The 10117-nt window shown below is 52.0% G+C and overlaps 1 protein-coding gene across 2 annotated transcripts in view; it reads right to left on the reverse strand.

Annotated features, from left to right (window-relative positions):
• Nucleotides 1-9479, reverse strand: part of LOC122377520 (serine/threonine-protein kinase N2-like) — a 31350-nt gene extending 21871 nt beyond the window's left edge. The window contains exons 1-5 of one of the 2 annotated variants that reach the window (XM_043357611.1): nt 6536-9479; nt 2798-2879; nt 2434-2587; nt 2043-2137; nt 1466-1590 (exon numbers count right to left, since the gene is read on the reverse strand). In XM_043357611.1, coding sequence (XP_043213546.1) covers nt 1466-1582 — 117 coding nt within the window. In that variant the 5' untranslated portion in view covers nt 1583-1590; nt 2043-2137; nt 2434-2587; nt 2798-2879; nt 6536-9479. Of the gene's footprint in view, nt 1-1465; nt 1591-2042; nt 2138-2433; nt 2588-2797; nt 2880-6535 lie in introns of those variants that run through there. The other variant, XR_006255889.1, reaches the window with a different exon arrangement.
• Nucleotides 9480-10117: the final 638 nt, after the last annotated feature.

Consider the following 10117-nt stretch of genomic DNA (forward strand, 5'->3'; position numbering starts at 1 on the left):
TGGCGTTTACCATTTTATGCGCTGGAAACTGTTGCGCTCGAATAAATCAGGGGAGTGGCTTATTATATGAGCGCTCATCAGTCCTAACTACCCGTAAGCGAATGGCTAGCCCTTCCATCTCCGCTCGCTTGCGATTTGGCATTTATGTAGGTACAAAATAGAGGCAAACGACCACTAAAGGTATGAGTTGCGTCTCTTGCACACTATAAATCGAATCTGAAAAGACAAAAACAAAATGATATAAAGCGGAAATGGTTAGTTATTCAAAAGGCACCTTTGGACAAACTGTGGGAGCGCATAGCTGCAATATCAGGTTATGGAAATTTTCCTCATGTTTAGGGCACAAATTATGGAGGGGCAAGAATATACGTTTGCCCCTCCTCCAAAAGTTTCTTAGGGAACGATGCCTCCTCTGCCACCCAGTAGGTATAGGTCGCCCCTGTAAGCGGTCACTGAAGGCCTGGGTTTCCGCTGCGTCACGTTGACGCTTATATGCCTCCAAAACTAGGTTGAAGAGAGGAAAACTTCAATTGAACGTGAACGCTTGCCATTTAAGAAAGGCAACGTATGATAAAGTATATGGGCATCTGGTTACATCTTCAGATGATCGAACAGAATAATCAGGTACATGGTTTCTTGTCTAAGCTTTGTCACAAATTATGGGGGGGGCAAAAAGATACTTTTGCCCCCCCACGAGTTTGCCAGGGGGGGCAGCTTGCCCCCCCGAATCCGCCGCCCCTGGTCTCGGCTCCAAAGCCAAACCGGCGTGGAATTGGGAGCGTTCGAGCACTCATGGTCCAGCGCAATTCTCCACCTAAATCCATTCCTGATACACATTTGCTTGCTCATAGTCATGTAACCCCGGTAAATTCACCCAACTTTCATATTGGTCGCTCCATAGACAGATGGCCACAGAGATCAACTTAAAAGGCCATTGTTGCATTCATTTAGTGGAGATCATTAAAGAGCCGTGACAGGCCACAAGTCGCGTGACATCATACGTGTAACGACCAATGACGACGGCCTGCAAAACCCAATGGAAGCGGCTAGCAGCGTGCAATAAAACAGGGCGCTGCTTTCTAAATGTCTGTCGTGCGCCATAAATGAATATATTCTTTGTAGCCTGGCAACTCAGTATCTTTTTTTTAACTATTGTACTAGTATTTAATAATTTCATAATTTTATAATTGTGCTTACGCTTTATGTTGATATTAGTGATAAATCCTTAGATAAAGTAAATCGATGTGATATTTAATAGAAAAATAGCAAACTAACGCACCATTCATTCGAAAGCTGGGGAACCTACTAAAAAGAACTACTAAAATTCCTGAGGAACCAAAGGATCAAATGGGGATTAAATAGATGCCTGCTATTCCGTCGTGAAAACGGCCAATATGAAGTTATATGAGAGCTATGCTGTGAACTGTGACTCAGCTACACAAATGGCTCTCTGAGCTACACCCACCCTTAAAATTTGCAGTCTGTTGATATGTATATGATACACTTGGTCCCAGCAGTGAAGAGACGGCCTTTTCCAGTCCGTGTGGTCGACCAGCGTGTCGTCAATCCGGAGAACGGCCATCACCACATCTGAAATCAAAACAGGCCATCGAGGGGGCTGGTAGGCTCTTTAATTTATACCGATTCGTGCTGTCTGTAAATATTTTCTGGGTACGATGGGTTAATGTTAAGCATCGAAAACGTAGCTATGAAAACACACGCAATGGCTGGACTAGAGCGGCATGGGAACGTAAGCTGACTTTTTCCTGATGAAAATACGCGCTAAGACAATTATTACACAAGCGACATCATCATCATCAATCAGTTTATCAATTACACATTACAAGATATGTAAATAAACTTGTCGCAGACCGACGCATAAGCGCATTCGCTTAAATTGGAGCGTCGTGTCTGAAAACAAACTAATTAAATAAAAATACACGAAACAAAAGAAACATCAATAGACAGACAGGAAACATAATGACTGTATCATGGCATATAATCGTTATTCTTTCTTAGAAGTAATTGAGAGACCGACTCACCGTGCCTCCTGTTCCGTTTTCTGGCTGCTGTTCGGTCCGGGGACTTGTCGTCTCCGTCGGATAAGTCTTCCAGTAGTCCCTGACACCCCTGCAGCCTGCCGATCACAGCGGATCAGGACCGGGCACGGCAACTGTGCTAAGAGTTAATAAAAATGTTATAAAGGCACGAAAATAAACATTAAATTTTAAGCAAAACTATTTTAGAAAAACATAAAAAACGTTTCCACCAGCATAAAACTTCTTGCCACCGTGCATAACCTAAACTAAAAGTGAATGCAATTTTGGTTTGTTTCGCAATTTCATGGACTTCGAAGGTCGGTTAGGTATACAATTTCAAACCTTCGTGTTTTTAAGTGTACGTACCAATTATGTGCAAAGAATGCCTGCCTACCTGAGCTGAAGCAAAGAGGCAGGTGTGATTCCTCTACTGGAGTGGCGACTGGAGCATGTCGAATCCTCCTCAGGGCAGACGGCATTTGAATTATTCTCACTAACACTGCTCCTCGGCGGAGCCTTTTGAGATCGAACACCACTCTGCACTACATCTGTGAGGAAACACATAAAACACAGTCTGAGATGAGGTTTGCTGACTAACGAAAATGAGTGGTAAAAATTATGAGCTGGATTGATGGGAAGAGATAGCAAAAAAAAATCATTTTACCACGCCATAAGAGCAAGTTAGAACATTTCTGCATTGTCTGCATGTAACTAAATGAGAAGAAAAAAATGCGAGAAGATGAACAACGTATACTCACTTGGTGTTAGAGCTTCTAACGGTGAATTCGAATCGTTAGGCAGACTGCTGCTGCTTTTAAACGTCGCTTGAGTGACTTGAGTCTGAAATGAGCAAAATCATCAATCAATATAGGACAATATTGTTTGTTTGCACATCCGGACGAGTGGATCAATTAAATATTTGCCAGACATTACAAAAAAACATTTTATGAAAATGTGTATAGCGGAATTTGAGAGGATATGGACATGTAGCGTGTCTGGTGCCGTGACTGTCCCGCCCGGTGGGAAGCAATGGACAACGCAAGGGAAGGAGAGGACCCCTGTGTGGAAGGACGATGCCCCTCAACATAGTAAATTATCGTTTGTTGACATGATATTGATCGTATACAGCAATACCTCATAAGACCCTGAAACATGCTCCTCAGCATAGTAAGTTATCGTTTGTTGACATGATATTGATCGTAGCAGCAATACCTCATAAGACCCTGAAATAAGCAGTATCGTACGCAAGGCATTGGAATCGTTTAAGTTCTTTTTTCTTAATTATTTAAGTGAGATTGCTAATTGTTTGGTTTGGACCGAATGAGACCTCGAATTCCTCTCCAGTTTCTGATGATTCACTAGGGCTGCTATTAATTAATGAAGGGAATTAAGTGCTATGACGTCACACCCACACATAAATGGGTGACTACCGGGTTCGGTTCTTCCCGTCTCGCATAACGCAATCGCTTCATTTGACTCCCGAGAGCGTTGAAATCAATCACACTTGTCTTTGAGCACGCGCCACGCACCCAACGCACACACGCAGCCATCAATTTATTTAGACAGAACATGGGTGTGAGTGCCATTTTCAGCTCTACACCAGCCTGCTGTGCTGCCGGTCCCCAGCGATGGCTGATTGCACGCCAGTCGATTCGGCTGGCGGCCAAAGATTGCAGAGGGGTCGGCCTATCACAGGGTGTCGGCCGACTAACCTGAAAAATTCCTGCCCGACGTCCTAGGTCCAAACAGCGCGCCAGACACGACCGGCTAACTTTAGCCGCGGGCAGCATCAGCACAGGTGGAGTCTGACACGGCGATCGGCGTGAGTCACACGAAAGACAAATGGAAAACTGGAAAGTGGCGACCGGTGAAGGGAACCATTCCACCTCTGCCGAAAAAACTGGATCAATCGATTGAATATTCACTCAGTTGATGCCCAAAGTCCCAACATCAGCTCAGTTTTTGGATGAACGTAAATATTATATTATAAAGTCTTGAGTGTTTGCCTTAAATTACTTTAATGCCAGCGAGCTACAAGCGTAGACCACATCACCCCGGGCCACGCCACGCCGCAGAGGTGATTTGTTTTCGTAGCGGACGCCGTTGGCCCACCATCATCCACGAGTTAAACAGACCATGATTCCGTCGTCGCCACGTAAACAGAGACGACGGGAGACGAGTCTCGTGCCGGGAGAGAGCCGAAAACGCTGGGACCGGGAAACACCGGTGACTTGAAAACTGTTTCACCTTAACTTTATAATTGTAATTTTCTAAGTATTTCGCTCAATGGCGCTCGAATCAACTGAGCGATATCTTTTACATCTGTCAATGCTGCCAATTTATTCATAATATTCGAATTCGATCTGTTCACCAGTTCCGGCAATTCTCTGCTCCCTGACTTTTTTGCAGCTGGGGAGCTTCTGTTACCCTCCGGAAGCCATGTGACTGAGATGCCAAATCCGTAGCCGAGAAATTACAACTGTCAGCGAGACATCCCTGAATGACGACTCAGCACTGCTGCATAGCGCGACGAAATTATTTCCTATTCCGCTGTAAATCTACAGTCTTACTTCACCGGTTGCCATTCTCACTTTTTACGTCCACTGCAACGCCATGGTTCCCCAGAAGGCCGCACCCTCAAGGTGTGAGTGTCAGCAATCCATCAGTCATCTCGACACCCCGCGGCGCTGGTGAACTGCCTGGTCGGACGTACCCCCCCCCCCCCTGACAGCAGGGCCCCCTGCCAGTCTGTCAGTTTCCCGGTCTAACCGTGATGCATCAGTGTCGGTCAGGGGTGCCAGGGGTGATGGTCAGGGGTGATAGGGATGTCGGACAGGGGCGCCAGGGGTGTTGGTCGGCGTCGCAGATCTTCACTCACTACAGACGAGAGTCCAGAGCTGGACACCAGCCAATCAGACAAAACGCATGAGCCTAGCTGCAGAATATCTTGGAGTTGGGGAAAGAGTTCACGGTCTGTAATACCTGGGCTGAAAAAAAAACTAAATAGCTGAATCTCTGGGCACGCTGAGCACCACTATCTAGATTATTGATTCGGAGTGAGCTATTTCAGTCAGCCGCCTGGCAATTGTTGAGATTGGCGCAGCCTATGGCTTTCAGTGGTAGAACTTCATCGGGACAGTTTGCTTTAGAGTCACCTTTGATTCGCGATAAGGGTTATGGATTTCCAGCGAAGGAACGGAAGGTCGCGCACTGCTCGTTATTGGTATTTAGTACATATTATGTAAAACAATACTTAAATTAAGTACGCACATGCATGCAAAAAAAAGAGAAAAATACCGAAATAGCTGGCCACTCTCTATGCCTAAGAACAGTTGAGCTCTTCGCCTGCCACCATAACTGCCAACTGCCAATCAACTGTCTATAACTGTTCCGCGTCACGTGAGCCGTGAGCCCATGTCAGAACGGTTTTCCACCGGTTGGTTGGTTGCCAATGGACTGTTCTCAGGGTGCTTCGTTACTGTCACTATTTGTGGGCAGCAGGGCCGCATTCCCGGGCATTCTCCGACATAGGCTGGCTAATAGGAAGCGTCAAAATGTGCTGCAAGTATAGGGTCAGTCAGAAAATGTTGCTAGTCAAGCGACCTTTTGTTTACGAGCTCGCTTTGTTTATCATGTTTGCAGAACATTTCTAGGATCAATACTTTTCCATACCATATAAGACATTGATAAATATTTGTCTCTCTTCTGCCTTCCACCCATTGACTGGTGAGTGGCGACTTAGTGACTGGCTCATCGTGGCGCGGTGTCCGGGGAGTGTGTTTGATGCCATGGCCTCCGGGCCGGGCCGCCGCCTGACGCCACTACACGGCTCGGAGCCAGATCTATAGCAGCATCTGATGTCTGATGAAAGGACCGGCCAGTCTGCTGGCCTGGTGAGTACGAGCGGCGACTGGACAGGGCGCTGAGTTCAGTCGGTCAATCATCGATTCCAGTTAACCCGCGAAAGGGGCCGCTGAGTGACTTTGGACCTCTTTAATCTATTCCACGATTGGGTTAGATTTAGCTTTCCAAGCGAACCGCGCGAATTCCGACGCTTCGTCCAACCCAAATATAGAAATTGTTTATGGATCGTTTTTACTTTTTATAGAACTGCGCATGCAGGCTACAGGAATGTGTGTGAATTTTTGATTCTTTTCTAAGACTGGAAATAAACATGTTGATGAATATACCTAAATGCAAATATTTTATCGTAGACGAAGCATATCAGTCATGCAAGTAGACAAAAGATCACTTGAATGCAGTGTGGTTTGCTTATGCAACTTATTTCCAGGTAGGGAAAAAATAGCAGCGTCTGTGTCAAACCATGCCACCAAATAGCATTGTGCCTCCTAAGAAGCAAAAATGCAGCGTGAACGTATTAGATTGGGATACTTAAATTCACTAGTTGCTACTTTGCTCAAATTAAGCCAGCAACAAAAGTAGAATCATAGCTTATCAAACGACTCTAAATAGCCGACCAATTAGAGCAGTCTTACCTACTTGGTCCTCAGCTGCAGCGGCCACCTTCTCCAGGGCTATCCTCTGGCGCTCTGTCGACCCTCCTCCACTCTCTCCGTCCACTCCTCTGCTCTGTCCTCCGTTGACCCGGTCGTTCGCTGACCGCCCTCCGCTCCTGGCGTCATCTCCTTCACTATCAGCGGGCCGCGCGGGGTCTGTCCGGAGCGGGGGCCGGCCCTCGGTCGGTGCCGGAGGGGTGTCGGGCAGCGGCCGGTGGCCCGGTCTCTCCAGGGTGTGCGGCAGGGGCCGGCCCGGCGGCGCCACCCGGCCGCTCTCCACATACGACTCGCTCATCGCTCGGCTCCTCATGCCGCGCTGCTCGCAGTGAGCCACGCAGCTGCTGCACGAGCAGGCCGGGTTCTTGGGCGGACCGACGTGGTGGCCGGGTCGGCGCAACGGCACCAGGAACTGCTGGAAGACGTTCGGAATCCGCAGCCGGCCCGGGGAGAAGTTGGAGCGCGGCGGCTGCACTGGGGTCACCGTCAGGTGGGGCACCGTCTGCTCAGAGGCGGCGGGACTCTGCCAGGGGGCTGACGGCGGAACCGTCTCCGGGGTCGGGGGATCGGCCGCCGTGCGAACACGCACCGTGTCGTGCCGCTCACACCAGCCAGTCGGGGCCGGCGAGGGTGTCGACGACTCTGGGTCCGGTGCCGGCCGACGTCCTCCAAGTCGCACAAAGCCCCCGAGCCCTTCAAGAGTATCTGGACGTCCAGTGCTTTCGGAAGCTGCAACACTTTCAGGTTGTCCGGATGCTGTAGAACCAGATAGACCTCCGAGTCCCCCAAGAAGTCGGCGTTCGAGGTCGGGGGAACGCCATGTCTTGGTGCCGTCTTGAGGTGAAGACTCCGAGTCACTGTCCCGCCACGTGACCGCCGACTCGCAGCAGCTGATGTCCACAGACTCAGTGACATCACGGGGAGACACGGTGAGGTCACGCGGCGAGTCGGAGTCGTCCGAGTCAGAATCATCGGCTGCCGTGGGTGTGAGTCGATCTGCGCGGCAGTCGTGATGGTGAACGCGATCAGCGCTGGCAGCCCTCCGCCGGCGCTGCAGGGCGCGGGGTAGGGACCTACGCGCGCGGCGGTGTATCACTCGATACTGGCCCGTCTCGAACACGGTCTGGGGAGTGGAGGTGCCGCCGCTGGCGCCTCCAGAGTCACCGCTCTCACTGCCGCTGTCGTCTGCCTCTGAACCAGTGCAGTACACGTCTATGTGGACAGTCCTCCCGTGAGCCTGGTACCGGGCATGCCGCGACTCCCTCCACCGACTCCTGCCGGAATGTGATGACGTCCGCGATGTTGCTGGCGGCTGGATCGGGTGACTCATGTTGTACACCGCCTGACCCATCCTCGGCTGGGCGGGCTTGTTCGAGCGCGAATGGAGATGGTCGTAGAAGCGGTCCAGGATCGTCCTGGCGTTGGGCCGAGATGACCCTGTGCTGGTGGTCCGTCCGCAGCCGCCGCAGAGCAGCGGGCGGATGCTGCGGCAGGTGCATAGCGACGTCTCTGAGAATCGCTCCGGGGAGCCGTCACTGGCGTGCACCTCCTGGGAGACAGAGCTGTGCTCGGAAACGGTCCGACGACGAGATTCGGCTGAGAGGCCGCCTCCTCTTCGGCTGTCAGCGAGCGACCGGGCACGGTGTGCCAGGTCCCCGCGTCCGCGCCTGTCCCGTGAGTGAGATCTGGCTCCGTCACAGCCTTGGCAGTAGTGTGAGCTGTTGTTGCCAGAGCTGTGGCGAGAAGAGTTTTGGCCCTCCCTCTGGACGGAGGAGTGCTCAGAGCGTCCCTGAGACCGCGATCTTGTCGAAGAGCCTCGGCCATTTTGATGAGCACGTCTCTCAGAAGAGGGTTTGCTGCGTTGGGAGCTTTGTGATGCCTTCGAGGGGCTTCCGTGTTTTGCGCGTCCTTTGTTTCTGTCAGCACAGTCATTGTTTATTTGGGGTTCATTACCCTGACGTTGTTCTGATGCCTCAGTTTTTCTTGCTAAGACCCGTTGAGTTTCTTGGGTGGCAGGCCTTTGCGTTTCACGTTGTCTTCCATCTGGCATGTTACAAGTCCTTTGAACCGTATCACGATTTGCATCTGCCCTCTCTTCCTGCAGTTGACTTCTCCCCTCTCCTCTTCTGTACTGCACGATGCTCGACGTCTCCCCAGTCAGCCCATGCAGGGAGTTTGGCCTCTGCCGTTCTTGTTCCGATGGCCGGGGTGTTGGTGACTTGCCGTGTATGCTGTAGCTGCGTCTGACGTTCACCCGCTCCGGGCCCGCAGCCGGCGGCTCGGCCGGCTCCAGGACGATGCTGCAGCTGCTGCGGCAGCGGCCGTGCTGCTGCTGGGTGCTGCTGGCCCGGCTGCTGCCGCCGCGGGGACCGGCTGCTGAGGTTCTGTCGCAGCCCGGAGAGGCCGCGGACCAGGTGGAGGTCCTCTGGGGAGGGCCGCTGCACGGGTCACGGTCCAGACGAGCTCGAGGCCGGCCCATGTCTGAGACCGTCCTGCCGTAATGCTGCTGCCTCTGTGGCTGGCACTGCTGCCACTGCTGCTCGAACGGCTGCTGAGGGTGGTTCGGCGGGTGACTTTGTTGACGTAGCCCCTGCTGCTGCTGCTGCTGCTGCTGCTGCTGTGTCAGTGTGTGCAGACTGGGACTGCTGCTCCATGAGCAGTGCAGACGCACCGAGTTGTCCGGTCCGTAACTAACCCGCACATCAGGCCTCACCCCTGCCGCCGCCTCGGGTCCCTGCCGTCCCGCCGCCGCTGCGCTGTGCGAGGTCCCTGCCGGAGTGAAACTGTGTGACGCCCGCACTCCGCCACCTCCTCCGAAGCAGATGTCGGCGGATACCGACCACTGGTGGCACGGCCGACCGGTCTGCGGAGTCCTCGGCTCCATCGCGCGCTGCCGTCCCTCTCCGTCGCCCGCGACACCGCCACTGAGTCGCCCCCGACGGGGAGAGGGGCGGAGACGGCAGGGGCCAGCGGTCGGGTGCCAGGCCGCCCGCGACGTAAAAATACACCGTGCTCCAGCCGACGAGTCCGCCGCGCGGCACCGGGTCAGCCGGGCCAGGGTCGGTGCAGTGGGCGGGTTAGGAGGAATCCTTTCCAGACGCGTGGGCGGCTGGCGCGGGCGGCGACGCGCCCTTCGTGACCTCACGGCCCAGAGATGAGAGAGGGGTGCCATTCGTAGGTTAGCTCGGTTGAAGGCTTTAGAAACCTGCCGCTTGGTTAGGGCTATAGTAAACAGGCATCGGTAAAATCCTTATTGAAAGGATTGCATTCCCAATCCACATTCCTAGTGCCGAAGTGGATTGCATTCCTACCCGCAATCCCCCTTTTTCACTTGGATTGTGATCAAATCCGCAATCCTTTTTGCAATCCTGTTGTATTATTATGTGCACTTGTGGATCTGGGGGAGGGAGGGGGCATAGGGCCGTGCCTCCATCCCCAAATCACCCATTTCTAGTACCTAGTCTTGCAAGTTATTCCTATCTAAGGCACAGGTATTTTATGGGAAATATTTTTTGCCTCAAACACCCCCACATTTAAACCTCTACCCAGCCAGTGTTTTATATT

Source organism: Amphibalanus amphitrite, unplaced genomic scaffold (assembly GCF_019059575.1).
Source record: "Amphibalanus amphitrite isolate SeventyFive unplaced genomic scaffold, NRLGWU_Aamphi_draft 000046F_arrow, whole genome shotgun sequence".
NCBI classification, from domain to species: Eukaryota; Metazoa; Arthropoda; class Thecostraca; order Balanomorpha; family Balanidae; genus Amphibalanus; species Amphibalanus amphitrite.